General features: G+C 44.8%; 1 protein-coding gene across 1 annotated transcript in view; it reads left to right on the plus strand.

Annotated features, from left to right (window-relative positions):
• BRD10 (bromodomain containing 10) overlaps nucleotides 1-6,089 on the plus strand; it is a 57,418-nt gene extending 51,329 nt beyond the window's left edge. Inside the window, exon 8 of the mRNA XM_075317493.1 lies at nucleotides 2,296-6,089. Within this exon, the coding sequence (XP_075173608.1) occupies nucleotides 2,296-5,516 (3,221 nt within the window). The 3' untranslated portion in view covers nucleotides 5,517-6,089. The remainder of the gene's footprint in view (nucleotides 1-2,295) is intronic.
• The last annotated feature ends 20,866 nt before the right edge of the window (nucleotides 6,090-26,955 follow it).

Raw genomic sequence — 26,955 nt, forward strand, 5'->3', positions numbered from 1 at the left:
GACCAACTTCAGGCTCTGTTCCTCTCACTTTTCTCCTCACACTTGCTCCTTTACCACTCAACTCTAACTTCAACTTCAACTTCCACTCTCTATCTGCCTGGTTTTCCCGCCTCCAGGGCTGTGAACTCCTTGGTGGGCGGAGCCAACCGCCTGGCCCACCCCCTTGTGTGGACATCAGCCCCTGGAGGAAGGCAACAAGGATTTCAGGTCTAGCTTAGGTGTACCTAACCGGGGTGTAGGGTGTGGTGATGTCATTACCTGTGACCCCTGGCTTTCCCAGGGCGTCACACAAGTATGGGCCAGCCCCTGCTTGCAAAGGGCACATTCTCTGTTTCTAGTTTTGGAGGAACATTTTTTTTGGCTTCTCCACCTAACAAAGAAACAGGGAAGAAGGGGAGACACAAAAGAACCTCATAACAAAGTGAACTTTACGAAAGATCACTCACCACTCTGATGTAAAGAGGTGGTACTGGGTCAAGGGGAGGAACACTGCCATCCAACAACTCTCCCCTGGATGTTCCTCTGCTGTCTGGTTTGTCACGCTCCTGGCTTCGCTGACTGGACCGGGTACCAGTCTTCATAGAGGGTCTTCTGCCGGATCCAGTGCCGCTGCTGTCCTGACGACGCTGAGGCTGTTGCAGAGACCTTTGGCATTTCTGTTAGGAGATGGTCTTCTTGCAATTAGTTACAGCAAAGAAGGGCAGCAGTTGTAAACCGCCCAGGCCAAAAACTAATAGCAGGATGCAGCTAAACCCCCAGTAAGTGGAGGCATCACAGGGGCAGGAGGAGCAAATCACAAACACACACTTTCATAACATGGAGAGGGCGATTGCTGGATGATAAAACTGCACATTGATGGCTTGCATAGAGCACTGTTCACACATGCAGATGCACAAACACAAGCCCACAGCCTATTAAGTGTATTAAGTGATGCCCATACTATTAGATCAGGCAGGCTGCCAAGCCGTACTCCATCTGTGCACCATAGAGGGACAGGACTCTAATATGCAAGGCCTAACAGCAAGGGCCTGGCTGCATCCTGTACAAAAAATGAAGTTTTAGTTGGTATTATGGCCAAAATACGGAAGCCTACAACCCTCGTCACAGGACCTCATGTTTCTAGGTCCCTACACGAATATATATAGATAGAGAAATAGATATATATAGAGATAGAGAGATATATATATATATATATATATATATATATATATATAATACCAACATAAAGAAGTATAGATATCCTCCAAAAATTAAGCACAGATGGAGTATGGCTTGGCAGCCCACGTGGTCTGATTTGCTCCTCCTGCACCTGTGATGCCTCCACTTAATGGGGGTTTAGCTGTATCCTGTTAGAGTATTAGTTTTTGGCCTTGGCGGTTTACAACTGCTGCCCTTCTTTGCTGTAAGTAATTGCCTAATTTTTGGAGGATAATTATTCCTCTTTATGTTGCTATTTTTATAGAGTCTTCTTGCCAGCAGAGGGAGGGTGCTGCTGCACCTATTGCTAATCCATCCTGCTGGAGGAGTCAAAAGCCATCGACCCGTGGTCCCCCAGCCATTTTTAAATGGACGGGGTGCTGAACAGTCCCTCCAGCGCCTCCTGGACCGACTTCTGGGTCCGTAACGTCAACAGTCGCTGCTGTGTCATCCCAGCGCGCATGTGCAGAGTGGAGGCGCGCGGTGCCACACACAAGATTGCACCGCCTGGATGCTCCCACACATAAGCAGACCGGAAAACGCGGCGCCAGTCGCTGGTTCCGCCCGACGCTGCTGCACACGTGCAGCTCACAGTTGAAGTCTTCGTGCGCCCACTGTGGCGATTCTAAGGAACCCATGCCGCTGCCAGATCCACCCGTCTGGGCTGGGTAAGATCGTCTTCTTTCATGGATCTCCAGGACCACCGCTATCCTGAGGTTCCCCATTCAAGGACAGGAAACAAACCGATGCGAGAAGAGAGGTATCACCCCTTTTTTTTTTTTTATCCTCATGATGCTGTTTATAGGGCAAAGGAAAGAAAAATGTTTATAGAACATGCCCAAAAAGAGTTATTCATGTATTGTATATTTGTAATATCGTAATTGTGCCATTAATGCAATTCAAAAGTATTCACAGATTTAGCCATTGTGCTCTTCACACCTTCAGAATGTAGCACCGTTTTGTTTTGTTTGGTTTGGGTGGGGGGGAGAGGTGAATTAATACCTCTTAAGATTTGGCATTTAAAATGTGTATTTATAATAACTTTAACAACTAGAGTAAAATGTATTGACTTTTTTTTCCTCTCTATTTATTTTACAGAGAAGCTAGTGGATTCAGAGATTGGAATATGTGGAAAGACCAAGATGGCTAGGCAAGAATTTTCTTTAAAAGAATTGCCAGAAAGAAGTTGTAAACGTCTAAATAGACAGTTTATTCACCCACATAATGAAGACAAAGACACTTCCCAACAAAAAAGAATCAAATTAAACACTCATGAAATTTCATGTTCCTCCTTAGAAGAAACAACATGTTTAGAAAACGAGCGGCAAATTCAACTGGATTCTGCAGAAATAAGAGCCGATGCCACATGTGCTTCACCACTAGATGCGGTCAGAGGGACCAAGCCAATACAGGCATTACTAGCCAAAAATCTTGGGAACAAAGTGACCTTAACAAGCCAACTTGCACAGTCAATTAACGAACCCGTTTCTCAAAATTCTCAAGACTTAGTCCCATTGCAGTCTGTATTGCCTTGTCAGACTTCTTTAAAAACTCCACTGCAGATGATATACAAGCTCCCAGATGGGCAATGTGTCCCTGTCTTACAGAACTCCCCTGTAAAGATTCAGGTGCAACCTGTAATAGATACTAAGACAGGAGAGAAACTGATGCAGCAAGTTCTACTTCTGCCTAAAAACCTAATACTCCAGCAAAAAGAAGAAAAACTGCCAAGAGATGATAACCAGCCAGATGCATGTGGTAAAACTCTGAAATCTGTTTCGGCACCTATTTCTTCTTCTGTAGGTTATATAAATGCAGAAAAAGCAGCACAACTTGTCACAGCATTTAACAAGAATATCATACATTCCACAACGTGTTCTGCTGTTGTTTCCCAACCACCTTTACCATTTGCTTGTAGTTCCACAGTATCATCATGTCAAACAAGTAAAAGCAGTACTTCCATTTTGACAGCTCATTTGCCAATATCATTGCCACCATCTGTAAGGTCAGCCCCAGTTAATTCTGATTCTGGAGGTGTTGCATCAAATACAGACAGAGGGGCTATGGCTAGCCACATGGTGAATGTATCCAGTGCACCACAGACAGATATAGCTGAAGCAAAACAGGAATTAAAAACTATATGCATTAGAGATTCCCAGTCCATTCTAGTAAGGACTCGGGGTGGCAATACTGGGCTTGTAAAAGTACAGCCAAGCCAAGGACAAGTTACTCCAGTATCAAACTCTCTATTTACTTTAACCCCACAGCTTCAGTCATTCTTAGTCTCTAGATCTAAAACCTCTGCGTCTTCCAATTTTACTCCAGTACCGCCACTTGCTGGCCTACAGACTTCTTCTGGTGACATAAATCATCTGACAGAAATAAACACTAAGTCGATGCCAGTCCAGTATCCTAGTTCAAGGATATATAAAACTACAGAAACGTCCATGCAATCCTCTAGTATGGTAAACACTCTTCCTCCAGTTCATTGGCCTACAGTTTCCCAACCAATGACAAATATTGCTGTAAATATTCCTTCGTGTAGCGGTGAACTGTGTGCTAGTGCTACAAACAGGAATACAGACCTAAAACAAACAGAAAGTAGTCTTTCTGTTGTCCAGCCCGACACTACTTCTTCTTCAAAGGGTGACTTACGAAGCGGATCCTCCCTCCATAAAGTTCTTCTCATTACTCCCCCTCCTATTCTTCCATCTCCAAATGCTCCGAAGCATAGTATGCTGCCAACATCTGCAGTAACCCCGCAAAAATTTGTTTTTATTAACACTCAAGTTCCAACTAATTTATCAAGCACAAATATTGCACTACAAGGCTCAAAACTGGCTGCTCCCACTATTATTGGCAAAACCTATGTCAAGCCCGCTGAGCCTCCGCAAATTATTCTAATACCTTCCACCATGACTTCACCAGTAAAGACAAGTTCTGCACCAATTGTGTCACAAGTGAAGGATGTAAAGATTGGTTTAACTATAGGACAGACTATTGTCAATTCCACTAGCTGTGTGAAAAATGTTGTACCTATTAATATGTTACAAAAAACATTGGGCAAGGGAGTTGCCAATAATCCTAAAGACTTTCCAGTTTCCTCTGTAGAGAATTTTAATTTAAAAGGGCAAAATGGACAAGTTGCAAGTTCAAACCTTGTATGTCCTGTACCTGTAACAAAGACTTCTGCAACAAGTACTGTGATGGCCATAGCAAAGCCGAGCACAACTCCATCTAGTGGAAGAGATGTTTCCAAGTCTTTGCCACCTTTTTCCAACAGTTTGTGCCCCTCAAATGGAGGGAGTACTGTAGCGTTATCAACTGTGAAAACTGGGCATCTTTCATCATCAGTTTTACTGTCAACAACCCAAATGACTGGACAGGTAAAGCATGCATTATCTTCATTGCAAATACCTGTAACAACCACTTGTCTCGGAGAGAGCTCACATCTAAAAACTCCAATGACTCCCACGTATCAGCCAGTAACTAAGGAACGAATGGAAAAAGCTCCTTACATCTCAGAAACGTTACCTAAAATTCTCTCAACAAATGCCACCAAGCCACGTGTGGTGTTAAATTCACCTGTAACTCCAACTTTATGTAAATCCAGCTCTCTTGGCCCTCCCTGTCAAGCTGTACCACCATTTTCATCCACTACTGTCACCCAGCTAAAGTCACAGCTGAATGACTGTACCCATCAGAAACTGGTTATTAATACTAGCACACCATTGGTACCTGGAACTCAGATTACTATTAATGGTACACGTTTAATCGTTCCTCCTCAAGGTCTTGGGGCAGGAACACATGTTCTGCTTTTATCCACAAATGCTAAACAAGGACTTTCTTTAGTTGGCAGTAGTGTGCAAACATGTCCTAGTAATCTCCTAAATAACACCACATTGCAACAGCCGTTAAAGCAAAACATGGCACCAGTGCAGACTTCTGAACAACCCTTAAATATGTATTCTGTGGCCACTCCTAAAATGCTACCTTCTGTACAGAATACAGCTCGGTATGTAAATATGACATCTAGAGTTGTGTCTCCATGTCCTGTATCTTCGGTCGAAAGGATTTCAACATGTCCTGCATTAACCACTGTACCTCAACCTCGCATCGTTCCATCCCTCCCCCTGGGCAGCTATCCACAACCAAGTAGCGTAATGCAATTACCGAAAAGTATATCTGTCAAGGAGCAAATTATTTTAAGTGTTGGCGAATCCTCTGCCAATGTGTTACCCACTTCAGAGAACACAGCAGGCTCTGCCCCTTTTATCAGTCAGTCTTCAAAAGAAAAGCAGCACACTGTAGCATCCTAAAATGAGAACATTATATGGTGAAAAGGTAGATTTTGTGGCATTTATTGAAATGATGAATTGACAAAGCTTTGTTAGATGTTTCACATGCACTTCATCAAGTACAGTTTACGCAGTTATCTTACTGGTTGTTTTTTTTTGTTTGTTTGTTTTTTTTCTAAGTTCACATTAGTAGAGCAGAGAGTGGCATCTGCTTTGAGTGAATGATGATTCACTTTGATCAGCCAGTATAGTTTGCCATTGATAGTCTAGCTATTTGCACTTCTATTTGAATATTTTTGCAGTTTATCTAGAGCAGTATTTGTCTTTCTACATTTGTAAGAAAAAAAATTTGAAAAAAATCATTTTTGTTTGAGGATGGGGGTAAATATTTATGTATTCAAAGGGTTTTAGGCAAAATTGTAAACTTGTACATATTCTTTACCCTTAACATTCTTTACTAAATATTCTGTATAAAGAACATTGTCTTATTTATGTTTTGTTTACATAATGTATAGTTTTTTAAGTATTTTAGTATTTTTCAGAAGTGTACTGTTTAGCATTAATGCAGACTATTCTGCATGTAGAAAATAAAAGTCATGCAATGATTTTTACTGTATTATTTTTTGAAAGTTAAGAGTTTTTAATGAAATCTTAATGAAGACTGACCAGAAGCCATGAAGATTATGAACTGTATGTAAAAAAAACCAAAACGTTTGTCTGTGCTGAGAAATGAAGGAAGGTACAGTTTTGATAACTAAGGCTGGGGTTGCATTTGTCGTGCGACAGCAATTCTCAGAAAAGTCGCACCACATACATACAGTCATATGAAAAAGTTTGGGCACCCCTATTAATGTTAACCTTTTTTCTTTATAACAATTTGGGTTTTTGAAACAGCTATTTCAGTTTCATATATCTAATAACTGATGGACTCAGTAATATTTCTGGATTGAAATGAGGTTTATTGTACTAACAGAAAATGTGCAATCCGCATTTAAACAAAATTTGACCGGTGCAAAAGTATGGGCACCTCAACATAAAAGTGACATTAATATTTTGTAGATACTCCTTTTGCAAAAATAACAGCCTCTAGTCGCTTCCTGTAGCTTTTAATGAGTTCCTGGATCCTGAATGAAGGTATATTTGACTATTCCTGTTTACAAAACAATTCCAGTTCAGTTAAGTTTGATGGTCGCAGACCATGGACAGCACGCTTCAAATCATCCCACAGATGTTCAATGATATTCAGGTCTGGGGACTGGGATGGCCATTCCAGAACATTGTAATTGTTCCTCTGCATGAATGCTTGAGTAGATTTGGAGCTGTGTTTTGGATCATTGTCTTGCTGAAATATCCATCCCCTGCGTAACTTCAACTTCGTCACTGATTCTTGCACATTGTCAAGAATCTGCTGATACTGAGTTGAATCCATGCGACCCTCAACTTTAACAAGATTCCCGGTGCCGACATTGGCCACACAGCCCCAAAGCATGATGGAACCTCCACCAAATTTTACTGTGGGTAGCAAGTGCTTTTCTTGGAATGCCGTGTTTTTTTGCAACCATGCATAACGCCTTTTTGTATGACCAAACAACTCAATCTTTGTTTCATCAGTCCACAGGACCTTCTTCCAAAATGTAACTGGCTTGTCCAAATGTGCTTTTGCATACCTCAGGCGACTGTTTGTGGCATGCTTGCAGAAACGCCTTCTTTCGCATCACTCTCCCATACAGCTTCTCCTTGTGCAACGTGCGCTGTATTGTTGACCGATGCACATTGACACCATCTGCAGCAAGATGATGCTGCAGGTCTTTGGAGGTGGTCTGTGGATTGTCCTTGACTGTTCTCACCATTCTTCTTCTCTGCCTTTCTGATATTTTTCTTGGCCTGCCACTTCTGGGCTTAAGAAGAACTGTACCTGTGTTCTTCCATTTCCTTACTATGTTCTTCACCGTGGAAACTGACAGTTTACATCTCTGAGACAACTTTTTGTATCCTTCCCCTGAACAACTATGTTGAATAACCTTTTGTTTTCAGATCATTTGAGAGTTGTTTTGAGGAGCCCATGATGCCACTCTTCATAGGAGATTCAAATAGGAGAACAACTTGCAAGTGGCCTCCTTAAATATCTTTTTTCTCATGATTGGATACACCTGTCTATGAAGTTCAAAGCTCAATGAGGTTAAAAAACCAATTTAGGGTATGTGCGCACGTTGCTTTTTACCTGCTTTTTACCTGCTTTTTTGCTGCTTTTTCTTCTGCGCTGTTTAATGCCAAAATGGATGTGTTCTTCTATTCAAGCAAAGTCTATGGGAATTTGGGTTTCTTGTTCACACTATGTTGTTCAAAATGCTGCCTTTTTGTGGCAGAACTTTGGTCAAAAACTCAGCTTTTCAAAGAAGCAACATGTCAATTGTTTTTGCCATTTGGGTTTTGCACTGCAAAGCTGAGTTTTTGACTAAAGTTCTGCCACAAAAAGGCAGCATTTTGAACAACATAGTGTGAACAAGAAACCCAAATTCCCATAGACTTTGCTTGAATAGAAGAACACATCCATTTTGGCATTAAACAGCGCAGAAGAAAAAGCAGCAAAAAAGCAGGTAAAAAGCAACGTGCGCACATACCCTTAGTCCTTTAGTAAGTCAGTGAAAAGTAATTTAGGAGTGTTCAAATCAAGAAATTGATAAGGGTGCCCATACTTTTGCACCTGTCAAATTTTGTTTAAATGCGGATTGCACATTTTCTGTTAGTACAATAAACCTCATTTCAATCCAGAAATATTACTCAGTCCATCAGTTATTAGATGTAACTGAAATAGCTGTTGCAAAAACCCAAATTGTTATAAAGAAAAAAGGTTAACAGTAATAGGGGTGCCCAAACTTTTTCATATGACTGTATGTGCCACTTGCTGGGGCATTACTATTTTAGAGCTGTTATCTAATATATAAAACTAAGTGTGTGTGTGTGTGTGTGTGTGTGTGTGTGTGTCTACTAAAGGAAACCGCACCGTCGCATTTACAATCACCAACTTTTGCACAGCGACCTCACTTGACTCAGGGAACGTCATAGACTATGTTTTGAGGGGAAAATTTAACCTTGCTCTTTACAGTTATTTGCCAAAAAACCTGCTTACATTAAAGCCATTGGAGCTGGGAATGGATCGGTTATTATAGTCTCCTATTATGGACAGAGGGAGACAGACACCTACAGAAGGAGACCCACACCCCACACACGTAGGAGAGACACACCCACACACGTTGGAGGAGACACACACCCACATACGTAGGAGGACACACACACACCCACACACGTAGGAGGAAACACACACAGAAAGACGCACACACACAGACTGGATGTTTGAGGTAATATATTTGCTGTTTGGACAGTTACCCTGGATATTCATCAGGTGGCCTATTGCAACCAATCAAAGGTCTGCTTCTATTTTGTTACAGGTCATTAAAAGGAACGCTGGTTGCTATATGCGAGGGACATTCTTAGTATAAAACCGCTTATGTGTTAGTTACTGATTTCGTTGGTGAGAGGGAGAGTTGAAGAGCGGGAGAGTGACAGAGAGAGAGACTTAGTTACTAGGCCGGGCAGTTTTACTATAAAATGGCAAAGCTACAATTTGAAAATCCTACGCCTTTTGCACGGTCACAGGTTGTCTATGGTCGCAATGCAACACCACGGTAAATAATTAGATGCAACTCTATGATTTCATTTTTGCATGACAAATGTTACCATGTATCTCCCAGCCTTTAGCTTACTGCTGCTAGTTTCGACCCCACTACCTCACCTGAGAAATCAAAAGGGATCATGTAACAGGGCTCTATCATTAAGATTTATACATTGCGAAAGAAATAGAACTTTCCAGTAATGATGCAGGCACAGGTGCTGACTGTTATAGTTGTAAACTTGTATATCACGCTTGCTGTAATGGCAAGGATTGGAGACCACTCTGATTTCTGCCTGTAAGTGTTTAAACGGATGAAAGGAGTTTGTCATCCCATCAGCCCCCTGCAACATGGAATTGTTAGTTTTATCTATTCTCCCAAAGAATTAGTGTATGTACCCACGTTGCATTTTTATTTGCAGAAAATCTGCGCATTTTTTCCACATGCTTTTTTTTGTGCATGGTTTTTTTTTTGTTTTTTTGAATCATGGTGAGTGCAGGAATTCAGGCGCTGTACCTCTGCAATCGCTGACGGATTACTGGCTGATCTTACAGTTGTTACCTGGCTCTCACTGGCCGGAGCGGTGCCCGCATCGCTCCCAGCAGTTTAACTCCCTGAATGCTGCAATCAATGCAATCACAGCATTCAGGGAGAGGAATCGCTTACCTCTCCCTGGTGAGCAGGTCCCTGTAATGCAATCACAGGGACCCGATCACTGCTGTGGTAACCCTGGGTCATTACTATGACGATCCCAGGTTACTGAGCTACAGATTTCCTCACAGACCAGGGCACCTACGTCACCTGAGTTCCCTACAGCAAGGTCCCGCGGTAAAGACTGTGAGATGAGAAAATGTCTGCTGATACTGGCTATGTGGCCTAGGTGCAGGGATGCCTGTTGAAGTCACAACATCAACCAAGCTCATGCGGGTGGGATTGCAGGAAACCCGGTGATCTGCCGGCATGAACTCGATTCACCTTGTGACGTCACCGGAGGTCCCTGCTGCAAGGTCATGTGGTGAAGACAGCAAGATGAGGAAATGGCTGCAGGGAACCCAAGTGACGTAAAAAAAAGCACATAAAAAAAGCAACGTGTGCATTACACATGCGTTTGCCTGCACTTTTCACTAACGCCATTGAATTAATTAAATTGGTGAAAGAAGGCTAAAAACGCAGAAACAATTGACATTCTGCTTCTTTTTTCAGCAACATGAATTGCAAGAAAAAAAGAAGCAACGTGGGCACAGCAAGTCAGGATTTGCATAGACTTTGCTGGGATTCTTTTTCCTTCCTTTTACTGATTGAAAGAAGCAATGAAAAAAGCAGTGTGGGCACATACGTAGTCTTAAAGGAATTCTGTTAGTCCAAATGTACAGTATAAATTAAGCACATACAGTAGCTGCCTGGTACAGGATTTAATTTCTATAAAAGCTGCACCGTATACGATATGTGCACACATCTGTTTCAAGCAGATTCTGCTTGACAACGCTGCAAAGAATCAACATAAACATTTCTATGTACAAACTACTTACTGTGCATGTTCAGGCTTTAAGTGGCTAAAAGAAGTGACCTGACTATACTATATACTTTACAATACAAGTCAATGGGATGGCTCAAGAGACAGCTTCAATGAACAACTATTATGAAAAAACACTTGCTGTTAAAAACTCTCAGGAAACTACCAAAAATTTTGAAAAGCAGGTACAGGTGCTCAGTGCATCATGGCAGGCTATTATAAGCTGTAGCTACCACCAGTGAGCTCTTATATACTGTATTCTTGAATGCTGTATATAAGAGCCCAACACTTTTATAATACTCACCTAGGGGGCGGTCTTATGGGTGTTGCTGCTTTCCAGTCCAGCGCCTCCTCTCTGCTGCAATCTTTATCCTTCTATGCAGCCCAGGCCGGCATTGCGCAGTACTGTAGTGCGCAGGCGTGAGGAAAGGTTAAAGACCACCAGCCCATGCGCAGTACAATACTTTGATTTGCCCTGAGTAGGGTAGATCAAAGTGCGCCTGTGCAGGACCTTAATGCCGACTAATGTACATGACATGGGAAGCGTCATTCACACAGGCCTCAGAATAAGGAGGACGGAGATCGCCGCAGAGATGAGGCACAAGACCAGAGAGCCGCGATACCCATCGGATCAGACCACCCTCCCTAGGTGAGTATTTTAAGTGTGTTTATGTTCTACACAGCGGCCTAGGATCTTGTATACAGTATTCAAGAATGCTGTATATAAGGACTTACTGATGGTGGCCGCAGCTCATAAGGGAAAAACCTGGTGACAGGTTCACTTTAACTACACCGTCCTACTTGCTTGTTTTCCTTCTATCTTCTTCCACCCATATTCTTTAATTGACACCTCTGACTTCATAGAGCCAGAGAAGGGAGGAGATACAACCCCTGGCAAAAATTATGGAATCACCTGGCTCAGAGGATATTCATTCAGTTATTTACTTTTGTTTAAAAAAAGTAGATCACAGACATGGCACAAAACTAAAGTCATTTCAAATATCAACTTTCTGGCTTTAAGAAACACTAAAAAAAATCATGAAAACATAATGTGCTAGACAGTAACTGTTACTTTTCAAGACCAAACGGGGAAAAAATTATGGAATCACCCTATAAATTTTAATTCCCAAAACTAACACCTGCATCAAATAAGATCTGCTCGTTAGTCTGCATCTAAAAAGGAGTGATCACACCTTGGAGATCTGTTGCACCAAATGGACTGACATGAGTCACGGTTCCACACGAGAGATGTCAATTGAAACAAAAAAGATTATCAAACTCTTAAAAGCAGGTAAATCATCACGCAATGTTGCAAAAGATGTTGGTTGTTCACAGCTGTGTCTAAAATCTGGACCAAATACAAACAACATGGGAAGGTTGTTAAAGGCAAACATACTGGTAGACCAAGGAAGACATCAAAGTGTCAAGACAGGAAACTTAAAGCAATATGTCTGCAAAACAGGAAATGCACAACACAACAAATGGGAGGAAACTGGAGTCAAAGTCTGTGACCGAACTGTAAAAAACCGCCTAAAGGATATTGGATTTACATACAGAAAAGCTAAACAATAAAAAGATGACTGCTTGAAGAGGACATGTAAATTTCCAGTCATTGATGATATGCAAAGAGTTTGTATATTCTCCCCGTGTTTGCGTGGTTTTCCTCCGGTTTCCTCCCACAGACTAAACACATACTGATAGGGACTCTAGATTGTGAGCCCCAATGGGGACAGTGTTACCAATGTATGTAAAGTGCTGTGGAATTAATAGCGCTATGTAAATTAATAAATATTATTATATGGGACTGCATGTCAGGCAAAGGCACTGGGGAGATGGCTGTCATTACATCTTCAATAAATGCCCAAGTTTACATTGAAATTTTAGACACTTTTCTTATCCCATCAAAATGATAATGCATCCTGCCATAGAGCAAAAACTGTGAAAACATTCCTTGAAAGAAGACACATAAGGTCAATGATATGACCTGCAAATAGTCCGGATCTCAATCCAATTGAAAATCTTTGGTGGGGGTTGAGAAAAATGGTCCATGACAAGGCTCCAACCTGCAAAGCTGATCTAGCAACAGCAATCAAAGTTGGAACCAGATCGATGAAGAGTACTGTTTGTCACTCATTAAGTCCATGCCTCAGAGACTGCAAGCTGTTATAAAAGCCAGAGGTGGTGCAACAAAATACTAATGATGTATTGGAGTGTTCTTTTTGTGTTTTGTGATTCCATAATTTTTTCCTCATAATTGAGTGATTCCATAATTTTTTCCCCCCTGTTTGGTCTTGAAAAGTAACTGATACTGGCTAGCACATTATGTTTTCAGGATTTTTTTTTACTGTTTCTTAAAGCCAGAAAGTTGCCATTTGAAATGACTTTAGTTTGGTGCCATGTCTGTGATCTGCCTTTTTTAACCTCATAACGACGGCCGTACGACTTAAAGTGGCGGCAAAACAGGCTACTTATTCTGTTCCGCCGCTTTAAAGCGGCGGCCCGAACAAACCCTGTAGCGCCCCAGCGACCGAAAATCTCGGGGGTTTCAGCTACCGGGGGTAGCTGAGACCCCCCAGATTATGAATCGGGGTGGTTTTTTTGGACCACGATAATGTGATGGCCGGTATACACTGTATACCGACGGTCACATAAAAAAGAAATGGCCGGTAAAACTGATTTCTTTTTCATCTGACATGATCAAACATGTCAGATGAGAAAGAAATCTAAACCCCTAGTGCCCCCAAAGCCCCCGGTACCGGAGAGTCCCCCCCTCCACCCCTACCCCCCCTCCGGAACATCAAAATGGCGCCGAAGCGCACAGAAAACTGCCGCCGCCGCTGACTCTGCATTCATTTCCCTCTGATCTGAAATGATCAAACATTTCAGATCGGAGGGAAATGTCCTCCCCCTGACCTCTCCTCCGGTACACCGGAGCTCTCTGGTCCCTGGAGCCCCCTCCGGTTCTCCAGAGCCGCCCCCCCTCCGGAGCGTGCAAGATGGCGGTGCGCAGCGCACAGTACCGCGCGGCCCCATTCATCCTGCTCTTTCTGCCGCATGTGACACGTCATATGCGACAGAAAGGTGTCCCCAGGTCCCGCTAGGTCTCCCGCCGTCCCCCCGCGTCCGCCCCCGGTCTTACGTTACCTGGCTGGTGCTCCCTCCCCGCGATCACGCCGCCTCCTTCTTGAAAGCTGGCGGCGCATGCGCAGACAGCGGCTGTCAGCTGGATCCCTGCAAGCACCGGGGGAGAGTGAGTGCAGTAATCTGCAGCCACACTCCTCACATGGAGAGACTGCTGTTCTAGAAAATGGGGGGTACGTTCTGTGAGCGTGCCCCTCATATTCTGGAATGAGGTTACTGCAGGTCACTGCCCTAGGTTGGACCGGGGCAGTGTGAGTGCAGTATTCTCAGATTACTGCACCCACACTGCTCATGGAGAGCTTGCTCTTCCAGAAAATGGGGGATACGTTCCCTGAACGTGCCCCCCATATTCTAGAAGGTCCAGAGTCGGCGCGGGACCTCCAAAATGGATTACAGCGACCGGAATTTGTTTATTTTCAATAAATTGGTGAAAGAGGAATGTTTCGGGGAGTGTTTTTTCAAATAAATTTTTTTTTGTCTTTATTTTTTTCTATTACTGACTGGGTTAGTAATGTCGGGTATCTGTTCAGATGCCGTGACATCACTAACCCCAGGGCTTGATGCCAGGTGACATTACAGCTGGTATCAACCCCGTATATGACCCCGCTGCCACCGCACCAGGGCGCGGGATGAGCTGGGGCGAAGCGCCAGGATTGGCGCATCTAATGGATGCGCCACTTCTGGGGCGGCTGCGGGCTGCTATTTTTAGGCTGGGAAGAGTCCAATAACCATGGCTCTCCCCACCCTGAGAATACCAGACCCCAGCTGTCCGCTTCACCTTGGCTGGTGATCTAATTTGGGGGGGACCCCACATTTTTTTTTTAAAAAAAACGCCTGGAGAGCCCTCCAAATTGATCACCAGCCAAGGTGAAGCTGTCAGCTGTGGTTTGCAGGCTACAGCTGTCAGCTTTACCCTAGCTGGCTATCAAAAATAGGGGGGACCCCATGTCGTTTATTTTAATTATTAATTTTTTGGGGGGCTAAATACAAGGCTAGGCACCCTTTAGTGCCACATGAAAGGCACTAAAGTGCGCCAGCTTAGAATATGCAGGGGGTGGGACATTATATATGTTTGACATCTATCCATTCATCCATTGTAGCATTTTAGGCTGTGCGCCCACAATCTGGATTTGCAGCGTTTTGGGCGCAGAGTGTTTTCCCTGCGTCCATAACGCTGCGTTGTGCAGTAGAAGCACAGTGGAAGAATTTTTAGAAATCCCGTGCCCACTGTGATTCTTTTCTCCGCAGCATAAACTGACCTGTGGTGCAGCTTCCCGAGCCTCAGCATGTCAATTTATGCTGCGGAGATGAGTGTTCTCTGCAGGTAGCATAGAGCTCCACAGCGGCCTGAACCCAAATCGTGGGCATGGGCAGCTGCGTTCTCCCATGGACAACACTCACATCTCTGCAGGAAGGCTGACACTGTATACTAGACGCCGTGTCGCTGGATCATGGCCACATAGCCTAAAAGTGAGACAATTGTTGCTACAGCAACATTTTTGTGAAGTACCTGTGGATTCAAAATGCTTACTATACTCCTGAATAAAATCCAGTTTCCAAAATGGGGTCACTTGTGGGGGGTTTCTGCTGTATAGGTACCCAAGGGGCCCTGCAAATGTGACATGGTGCCCGCAATTTATTTCAACTTTTCCAGAATTCAAATGGTGCTCCTTCCATTCTAAGCCCTCCCATTTATCCAAACAGGTTTTTGGCCACATGTGGGGGATCCCTGTGCTCATAAGACATTGGATAACAACCTGTTGGGTCCACGGTTTGTTGTTGTCTCTTGAAAAAGTAAGAAATTTGATGCTGAAGCAACATTTTTGTGAAAAAAATGAAAATTTTCAATATGGCAACCTAAGCTTATCAAATTCTGTGAAGTACTCGTGGATTCAAACTGCTCACTATACACCTAGATAAAAGCCTTGAGGTGTCTTGTTTCCAGAATGGAGTCACTTGTGGGGGACCGCCACTGTTTAGGCACCTCAGGGGCTCTCCAAATGCAACATGGCATCCGCTATTGATTCCAGCCAATTTTGCAGTCAAATGGCACTCCTTCCCTTCCGCGCCCTGCCATGCGCCCAAACAGTTGATTTCCACCACATATAAGGTATCGCCAAACTCAGGAGAAATTGCACAATAAATGTTATGCTGAATTTTTTCCTTTTACTCTTGTAAAAAAAAAAAGCTACCTGGTTGAAATAACAATTTTGTGATAAAATTTTATTTTTTTATTTTCATGGCTCAACGTTCTAAAATTCTGTGAAGCACCTGGGGGTTCAGGGTACTCACCAAAGTTCTAGATAAATTCCTTGAGGGGCCTAGTTTCAAAAATGGGGTCACTTGTGCAGGGTTTCTGCTGTTTAGGTACCTTAGGGGACCTCCAAATGCGACAGGGTGCCCGCAATCTTTTTCAGCCAAATTTCCTTTCCAAAATTCAAATATTGTTCCTTCCGTTCCAAGCCCTCCCATTTGTCCAAACAAAGGTTTCAGACCACATGTGAGGTATCACCGCGCTCCTAAAAAAGTGGGTAACAAACCTTGAGGTCAAATTTTTGGAATTACCTCTTGAAAAAGTGAAAAAATTGATGCTAAAGCCTCCTGGCATACTCCTATTAGGAACATGCAGAACTCTAACAGTGCTAAGGCTCACATAGTCTATTATTCAGCCTGCACTGCCTGCCTCGCTGAGCTACCACGTAAACACACCTCTTCTCTGTGAGTCCTGTGCCCCTATAGCCCCCCAAGACCCCCCGCCACCACCGCCGCAACTGTCAGCCCAGAGCCTAGGGCTCCCAGCCCACTGGAATGGGCACAGTTTCTGTCCCAATCCATGGAAAAACTGTCACAGAACCTGGTGCTGGCTATGCAATGTCGTCCTCCACACCCTTCTGGGCCCCTGGACGGAACGCAGCCTGAGGATACCCCTATGGAGGATTCTTCTGAGGTAATCCGGGCCCATGCTTCACCGGTTGCAGGGATTAGGAAAAGAGCACACGGCCGGGTGTCTCCAGCACTCTCTCATGGCCCCCATGGCTCTCCCTCGGGAACACACAGGGCAGGCTCTCCCACACGCTCCACGGCTTCTGAAGAGCTGGAGGAGGGAGAATGCCGTTTGTACCAGGATGATTCCTTGGTTTCACCCTCCCCAGATGATCAAACTGCATTAGACTCCCTTATAGCAGCAATCAACCAGACTCTGCATGTGGAGGATCCCCCATCCACTAACACTGACCATGTGGTCTCCTTTAAGAGGGCAAGGAAACCCCAAAAGGTTTTCACTGATCACCCAGAGTTTCAGGATATCCTCACAAAGCAAAGGGAGAAGCCTGACAGGTGCTTCAGTAACCGTAAACTCATGGAGTCCCGGTACCCTTTTGCCTCACCTGCCCCTAAGGGCTGGGCCGATCCGCCCTCGGTCGACCCCCCCCCCCCGGTCTCCCGCCTTGCCACAAAAACGCTCCTGTCTTTACCCGATGGTTCCTCCATCAAGGACCCGACAGACAGGTGGAGCACCTCGCCCGCTCTGCCTTTGAGGCTGCGGGTTCCTCCCTCTCGCCCTCCTTTGCCTCTGTGTGGGTCGCAAAGGCGATCTCGGTCTGGGCAGAAATCCTTAACACTTCGCTTGAGGAATCCCAGGTCCCTCGTACCATCACAGAGGTAACAGCTCAAATTGCCGCTGCGGCGGAGTACCTCCTGCAGGCCTCCATTGATGCTGCTACCTGCGCAGATTTTGCCGCCTCAAATACCATAGCCATCCGTAGAGCTCTCTGGCTCCGACAATGGCGAGCGGACTCTGCTTCCAAGAAGTCTCTCACGGGCCTTCCCTTTTTTCCAGACCGATTGTTTGGCGAACGTCTGGACAAGCTCATTTCTGACGCCACTGGAGGAAAGCGTACCTCCCTTCCCCAGCTGAAGCCCAGGACGACCTTCATCAGACGTCCACAGTCCTCATTCCGCTCCTTTCGGAACTCATTTGGTTGGTCGACATCCCGCTCTGCCCCACCACTAGCCGCGGACTACGCAGGGACCGACCTTCTCAGCTCTCCCCGAAACCCACTTCGTCAAGGCAGCCTAGACCGAAACAGTCCAGGACTAGAGAGACTCGTCCACGCCGTTTTCCCCCCTCATGACTCCTTTGGCGCCCCGGAAGACACACTCATTGTAGGAGGTCGACTGCGGCTCTTTCAACACATCTGGGCTGCCACCTCAGACGACAAATGGGTGCAAGACCTTGTGTCTTCCGGTTACCACATAGAATTTCGGACCAGACCCCCGAGTCGGTTCCTTCTCTCAAACCCTCCAAAGACTCGAAAACGATGCGAGGCATTTTTCTCAGCAATCCACTCGCTCCAAACAGCAGGAGTGATAATACCCGTCCCGGACCGCGAGAAGTTCAGGGGTTTTTATTCCAACCTCTTTGTAGTCCTTCACGCCAGGGGAGTAGTCGTTCTCCCTTACTTGGACGACCTCCTCATCAAGGCCCCCTCCTTCCGCGACTGCTCAACCAGCGTACAGATCACCGTGGACACCCTATCCCGCTTAGGGTGGCTACTGAATCTAGACAAATCATCCCCGGTCCCATCACGATCCATCACCTTCCTGGGCATGTCCCTGGACACCCGTTGGGGCTTGATCTATCTCCCTCAGGACAAGGCGATCGCTCTTCGACAAGCGGTACGCTGCCTTCTACGTCCTCCGTCTCGCTCCATTCGATTCCGCATGAAGGTGCTCGGCAGGATGGTGGCGGCTATGGAGGCAGTACCTTTTGCTCAACTACACCTCCGCCCACTGCAGCTAGCCCTTCTAGCTGCCTGGGACAAGAGCCCCTTCTCTCTGGACAAACATCTTCACCTGACGCCTTCAGTCAGGTATGCATTCTGCTGGTGGCTTCGGTCCTCATCCCTATCGAAGGGGAGATCTTTTCTCCCAGTGAACTGGCTGGTCCTGACCACGGACGCTAGCCTCCTAGGCTGGGGAGCAGTGTACCAGCACCACACTGCTCAAGGACGTTGGACGCCCCAGGAGTCTTCCCTACCCATAAACATCCTGTAAATCCGCGCGATCTTCCTCGCGCTCAGGGCGTTCTGCTCTCTGCTAGCGGGTCGTCAGATTCTAGTCCATTGTTCGCTGTGACAATGTGACAGCTGTAGCCCATATCAATATCAATCGGCAGGGGGGCACCCGCAGCAACGCGATTTATCTCGAGGCCCACAAGATCCTCAGCTGGGCCGAATCGACAGGGTCAGTGATATCAGCGGTACACATACCGGGGGTAGAGAACTGGGCAGCAGACTTTCTAAGTCGCCAAGGCCTGGCCGCCGGAGAATGGTCTCTCTACCCAGAAGTGTTTCTACACATCTGCACTCGCTGGGGCACACCAGACGTGGATCTAATGGCCTCAAGGTTGAACGCAAAGGTACCCGCGTTCATAGGCAGGTCACGCGCAGTCCATCGGCGCGGATGCTCTAGTCTGCTCCTGGCACCACTTCCGCCGGCCTTAAATTTTCCACCTCTATCCCTGCTGCCGCGGGTAATCAGGAAGATCAAGGCAGAGGGAGTCCCGGTCATACTGATAGCACCGGACTGGCCCAGGCGCGCCTGGTACGCCGAATTAGTACAAATGCTCGCAGACGTACCGTGGCGCCTTCCAGACATCCCAGACTTGCTGACCCAAGGGCCCATTTCCCATCAGAACTCCAGAGCCCTGAAGCTGACAGCATGGCCATTGAGACCTGGGTATTAACAATAGCGGGATTCTCCCCCGCGGTTATCTCCACCATGATCAGCGCCCGAAAGCCTGCTTCATCCCGCATTTACCACCGTACGTGGAAAATCTTCTTTTCATGGTGCAGGGAAACTAATGTCCAGCCTATGCCTCTGGCCATCCCCAAAATTCTCGACTTTCTGCAGTCTGTCTTGCAAGCGGGGTCGGCTCTCAGTTCCCTTAAAGGGCAGGTCTCAGCGCTCTCAATCTTCTACCAATGCCACCTGGCTCAAAAACAGCAAGTCAAGACCTTCCTCCACGGCATTTCCCATCTAGTTCCCCCGTACAAACGGCCGCTGGACCCATGGGACCTCAATCTCGTTCTGGACGGTCTCCAGAAGTCTCCCTTTGAACCTCTCAAGGAATCCTCCCTTGCTCTTCTGTCCTGGAAGGTAACATTCCTGGTGGCAATTACGTCTATTAGACGGGTTTCGGAGCTGGCAGCACTCTCTTGCTGCAAGCCTTTTCTGATCTTTCACCAGGACAAGGTGGTTCTGCGCCCCCTTCCGGATTTTCTTCCAAAGGTTCCTACCCCGTTTCATTTGAACGAGGACATTGTTCTGCCTTCCTTTTGTCCACACCCAGTTCATAGGGTTGAAAGAGGTCTCTGCATTCGTTAGACCTCGTCAGAGATCTCAAATATTACATATCCAGGACAGCCCCCTTTAGGAAAACGGACTCTTTGTTCGTCATTCCTGAGGGGCCTAAGAAGGGACAGGCAGCTTCAAAGGCAACTCTGGCTCGCTGGATTCGCTCTGCGATCCAGGAAGTCTACCGCTTGCAACTCAAGCCCATTCCTAGTGGGCTGTGGACTCATTCCACGCGAGCAGTTGGCGCTTCGTGGGCCATTCGGCATCCGGCTTCAGTGGAACAGGTGTATAAGGCTGCGACCTGGTCTAGCCTACATACTTTTTCAAAGCATTACAGAGTCCATACCCAGGTTTCAGCTGAGGCAAATCTGGGTAGGAAAATTCTGCAAACGGCAGTAGAACACCTCTCTCAGTAGGCGCTCCAGGCTGTCTGGGACTGGTTCCTAGTCCTTGGGTTGTGTTGTCTTCTTTTATATTTTCCCACCCATGGACTGCTTTAGGACGTCCCATGGTCCTGTGTCCCCCAATAAGGCGTCAGAGAAAAACGGATTTTTGTGTACTCACCGTAAAATCGTTTTCTCTTAGCCATCATTGGGGGACACAGCACCCACCCTGTTGCCCTGTTGGGCCTTGGTTCTCTCAGTACCTTATTTGGTTATGACTCTTTTTTTCTCATGTTCCTCTGTTGAGATTTTTTACTATTTTTTTTCTCCTACTGCTTGTGTACTAAAACTGAGGTTGCCTGGCCTGGCCATGGGGTATATACTGCAGAGGAGGAGCTAATGCTTTTTACATCTACTTAGTGGATAGGCAGCATAACACCCATGGTCCTGTGTCCCCAAATGATGGCTAAGAGAAAACGATTTTACGGTGAGTACACAAAAATCCGTTTATTAAACATACTGTAGACAAATGACACAATCAACACCAGAAACACATCACGATTTGCTTTTTTGTAAGCAGTTTCTTTACTGACCAGAGCAGGTTTTGCCTGCAGAAAAAGCAACACAAAAGCTATGAGTTTTAACATAGCCTAAAGAGTGCTTTACACGCGACATCGCTAGCGATCGCATCCGCCCCCGTCGTTTGTGCATCACGGGCAAATCGCTGCCCGTGGTGAACAATATCGGAGGTACGCGTCACACGTCCTTACCTGCCTAACGATGTCGCTGTGGCCGGCGAATAACCTCTTTTCTAAGGGGGGCGGTTCATGCAGCGTCACAGCGATGTGACACAGCAGGCAACCAATAGAAACGGAGGGGCAGAGAGCAGCCGCATGAAGCTCACCCCCACCTCCTTTCCGGAGGACGCAGGTACGCTGTTGTTCGTCGTTACCGAGGTGTCACACGTAGTGATGTGTGTTGCCTCAGGAATGACGAACAACCTGCGTCCCAGAAGATCATCATTTTGAAAATGAACGACGTGTCAACGATGTGGTGTGTATTTTGTATCGTTAGCGGTCGCTCGTACGTGCTACATGCAACGACGTTGTTAGTGAGGCTGGATGTGCGTCATGAATTCCGTTACCGATGTCGTTGCGTGTAAAGATGCCTTTAGGCTGGTTGTACATCTGTGTTTCACTGTGCAAGTATGGCAGTGTGGGCTGCTCTGAATCTCTTGCCCTGAACTCAGCATCCTAATAGGCATAGGTATATGTGATACTGTTAAGTGGGGAGTCACTGCTAGTGCATGCATTGCAGAAACTTATGTTTAAACGGATTTGGCGACTATAAGCTGCTGCCACCACCACTAGTCTATTCTATACAGAATTCTAAAATACTGTATATAAGAGCCCAGACTGCTCTGTAGAACGTAAAAAACACTTATTTTTCTCTGGGTGGTCTGGTCCGATGCGCTTTGCTTCTCTCTGGTTCGGTGCCTTCTCTCTGCGGCGATCTCCCTCCTTCCTTCTTCTAAGGCCCATGTGCATGATGCGTCCTACGTCATCCACACTGGCTGGCATTTAGGTCCTGCACAGGCTCACTTTGAGCAACCTTATTCAGATAAAAGTATTGTAGAGCGCGTGCAGTCTTCAACCTTTCCTCACACTTGTGCATTACAGTACTTTGATCTGCCCTCAGCATGGCAGATCAAAGTGCACCTGCGCAAAACCACAATGCTGGACAGTGTGGATGACATAGGACGCGTCATCCATACTGTACTGGGTAGAAGTAGGACGGAGATCACAGCAGAGAGGAGGCACCGGACCGGACCACCCCCTAGGTGAATGTTATAAAGTTTTATTTATGTTATACAAAGCGGCTCAGGCTCTTATTTACAGTATCCAGGAATGCTGTATATAAGGGCTCACTAGTGATGGTGGCAGCTTATAGGGGACAAATCTGGTGACTGCTTCCCTTTAATAATTCAGAATGCTAAGTTCACCCTTGTGGTGGCTAAGAGACTCAGTGAATTGTTCCAACTGGTTTTGCATTCTACTCACTTGCAATAAATAGCTCTGGCTTCACCTGGAGCAAGCAAGATTTCCAAATCACTAAACCTTTACAAAAAAAAAAATGTTGATATTTCAAGGCACTTGTACATGGAAAAGCATGCCTTTACAATCAGAGTATAGAACATATCCAATGCAAGACTTTCATATGAAACATCCCGCCTGTATGGTTTTGATGTGAACCAGATGACACATTAAGGGTATGTGCGCACGTTGCTTTTTACCTGCTTTTTACCTGCTTTTTTGCTGCTTTTTCTTCTGCGCTGTTTAATGCCAAAATGGATGTGTTCTTCTATTCAAGCAAAGTCTATGGGAATTTGGGTTTCTTGTTCACACTATGTTGTTCAAAATGCTGCCTTTTTGTGGCAGAACTTTGGTCAAAAACTCAGCTTTTCAAAGAAGCAACATGTCAATTGTTTTTGCCATTTGGGTTTTGCACTGCAAAGCTGAGTTTTTGACCAAAGTTCTGCCACAAAAAGGCAGCATTTTGAACAACAATAGTGTGAACAAGAAACCCAAATTCCCATAGACTTTGCTTGAATAGAAGAACACATCCATTTTGGCATTAAACAGCGCAGAAGAAAAAGCAGCAAAAAAGCAGGTAAAAAGCAGGTAAAAAGCAACGTGCGCACATACCCTTAAAGAAAGGCATTTACACCAATAAATTACTACATTTGTGTCACTGCTTTTATATTAAGGCCACATCTATACACTGCTGGTTTGAGTTTTGCATTTTACACAATCTTAATATGTAAACCACTGGGGGTGGGAGGGGGGGTGTTAATGGTGGGAGAGTGATATTGCATTCATCTTTAAACATTTCTGTACGTTTTTTGTTTTTTTTTTAGAAGATTATATTTTCTGCTCTGTATCTCCCAGTCCAATCTTGGGTGCCAGCTGTGAGGAATGTGTACAATCATGTGCATAGTTCCCTACTCCTGAGCTATACTACAGTAGAATAAATCTGCTCGTGCTCATCTCCACTCAAAGGCTGTGTTCCAACATGGCCTGAATAGTACGTCAAAATTGATGTAGTTTTACAATAATTTTGCTGAACCAATTCCATTGTGTTCTATTGTATGGGCACATACTACCTTTCCTGCTGCCTCTTCTCTCAGCTTCTTAAGGTATGTGCGTTCACTTTAGTTTTGTTTCTCCAACGAAAAATGCACCCTCAGGCAGAAAAACGCACCTCTAGCCGAAAAAACGCAACAAAAAAGGCACAGTCATTTTGTGCTGATGGTGGTTTTTAAGCCAAGTACAGGCAATCGGCATGGCCGAACATTCACGTGCACCTTCCCACTTACTTGTCTTCCCTCGTTCTTCACCCTCCCCTCTTTGATTGACAGTTCTGGTATCAGAGCCAGAGATCGATTTCCTTCTATCAGGTGGGAAGGAGCCCTTAAATGTTTGGCCTCTCCATGATGCACCAAATGCAAGTATTTGGTTTGAACATTCACTGTGCTGACAGTCTGTTTATTTTAGTTCTTCCAGGTATTTTCTACCTAATCTTACTTTGGGTGTTGAGAAACAACTACAAAAACCTGCATAGCTGTAAGGACAGCAATCTGAAAACCAGCGAGGACAGGTCAAATCCGAATTAAAAGGGAATTTGTCAACATGTTTTGCTATGGAATCTGAGAGTAGCATAATGTAGGGGCAGAGAGCCTACTGTACTTTTGGGTGTACAGTTGTGCTCAAAAGTTTACATACCCCAGCAGAATTTTTGTTTTCTTGGCCTTTTTTTCAGAGAATATGAATGATAACACAAAAACTTTTCTTCAACTCATGGTTAGTGGTTGGGTGAAGCCATTTATTGTCAAACTACTGTGTTTTCTCTATTTAAATCATAATGACAACCAAAAACATCCGAATGACCCTGATCAAAAGTTAACATACATTGGTGATTTTGACCCGATAACATGCACAGAAGTTGACATAAATGGGTTTGACTGGCTAATAAGGCTATGTGTGCATGTTGCCTTTTTTGTGACCACAAAGATGCAGCGTTTTTGTGCATTTTTGGCCACTAAAAGATGCACAAAAACGCACCCGCGGTAAAAAAAACGCATTAAAAAATGCATGCATTTTACCGCGTTTCTTTGCCGCGTTTTTTCCAATGCATTTGATGGGTCAAAAACGCTGGCAAAAACGCAGAAAGAATTAACATGTTGCATCTTTGTGGTCACCACAAAAACGCACCAAAAACAAAACTGCATTGTGCGGACAGTAAAAATGAAAACTCAGACTTTGCTGGGGAAGCAAATTCATGCAGTTTTAAAACCAAATACGCGCAAAAAACATCGCAAAAAAATGCACTGTGCGCACATAGCCTAAAGGCAACATCCTCACCTGTGATCTTTTTGCTTGTAATCAGTGTGTGTGCATAAAAGCTGAGTGAGTTTCTGGGATCCAGACAGACTCTTGCATCTTTCATCCAGCCACTGATGTTTCTGGATTGTGAGTCATGGGGAAAGGAAAAGAATTGTCAATGGAGCTACGGGAAAAGATAGTTGAACTGTATAAAACAGGAAAGAGATACAAAAAGATATTGAAGGAATTGATAATGCCAGTCAGCAGTGTTCAAACTGTGATTAACAAATGGAAAATCAGGGGCTCTGTAAAAACCAAACCACAATCAGGTAGACCAACAACATTTTCGACCACAACTGCTAGGAAAATTGTTCAGGATGCAAAGAAAAACCCACAAATAACATCAGTTGAAGTACAGGACTCACTTAAAACTAGCGGTGTGGCTGTTTTAAGATGTGTAATGAGGCACTTGAAGAAAAATGGGCTGCATGGTTGAGTTGCCAGAAGAAAGCCATTACTGCGCAAATGCCACAAAGTATCTCACCTACAATACCCAAACAGAATGGAGACAAGCCGCCACACTACAGGAACAAGGTAATTTGCAGTGATGAGACCAAAATCAAACTTTTTGGCCACAACCATAAACATTACATTTGGCGAGGTGTCAACAAGGCCTATGATGAAAGGAGCACCATTCCTACTGTAAAGCACTGAGGTGGATTGCTGATGATGTGGGTATATATGAGGAAACTTGGTCAAAGTTGAAGGAAAGATGAATGCAGCACTTTATAAGCAAATATGGGAGGCAAATTTGCACTCATCAGCCTGGAATCTGCGCATAGGACGTACTTGGATGTTCCAACAAGACAATGATCCAAAACACAAGGCCACGTCAACCTGTCATTGGCTACAGCAGAACAAAGTGAAGGTCTTGGAGTGCCCATCTCAGTCTCCTGACCTTAATTTCATTGAGGCACTCTGGGAGAACTCAAGCACACAGCTCATGCAAGAAAGCCCAGGAATTTACAGGAACTGGAGGCTTTATGCCAAGAAGAATGGGCAGCTTTACCATCTGAGAAAGTAAAGCGTCTCATCCACAGCTACCACAAAAGACTTCAAGCTGTCATTGATGTTAGAGGGGGCAATACATGGTATAAAGAACTGGGATATGTGAACTTTTGATCCGGGTCATTTGGATGGTTTTGGTTGTCATTATGATTTAAAAAGAGAAAACACAGTAGTTTGTCAATAAATGGCTTCGCCCAACCACTAACCATGAGTGGGAAAAAATATTTTGTATTATCATTCATATTCTGTGAAGAAAGCAAAAAAATCGGCCGGGCCTGTAAACTTTTGAGCACAACTGTAGTTTGATAGAATCCCCATTTGTTGTAGATGTAGCAGTGCTCATGTTACTGAGCTATATCTAACCCAGCCCCAGAGTGGCTGCAAACTGCCAGTTAGTGGTTGGTGCTGATACACATTAGCTGGACTGGCTTACACATGACAACCTTTTTCGCTGTTTTTGCCTTCATGACCAGGCCAATTTTTTCATTTGACTAGTGTCACTTTGACAGGTTATAACTCTGGAACACTTCAACGGATCCTGTTGAGCTTGTTTTTTCATGACACATTGTACTTAAGGATAGGGGTAAAATTAAGACGATATCTTTCGCGTTTGTGAAAATTTCACGATTTTCAAACTTCATTTTTATACCCTTAAACCAGTGAGTTATGTCACACAAAATAGTTAAATAACATTTCCCACGTTTGCTTAACATCAGCATAATTTTTGAAATATAACTTGTTAAAAAGCTAGAAGGGTTCAAAGTTTATCAGCAATTCTCATTTCTCCAACAAATTTTAGAAAAAAAAAGGCTTTGTAAGGGACCACACCACATTTGAAGTGACTTTGAAACACCTACGTAACAGAAAACAACCAAAAGTGACACCATTCTAAAAACTACACACCTCACTCTGCTCAAAACCACATCCAAAAAGTTTATTAACCCT

Source organism: Anomaloglossus baeobatrachus, chromosome 1 (assembly GCF_048569485.1).
Source record: "Anomaloglossus baeobatrachus isolate aAnoBae1 chromosome 1, aAnoBae1.hap1, whole genome shotgun sequence".
In the NCBI taxonomy this organism is placed as follows: Eukaryota; Metazoa; Chordata; class Amphibia; order Anura; family Aromobatidae; genus Anomaloglossus; species Anomaloglossus baeobatrachus.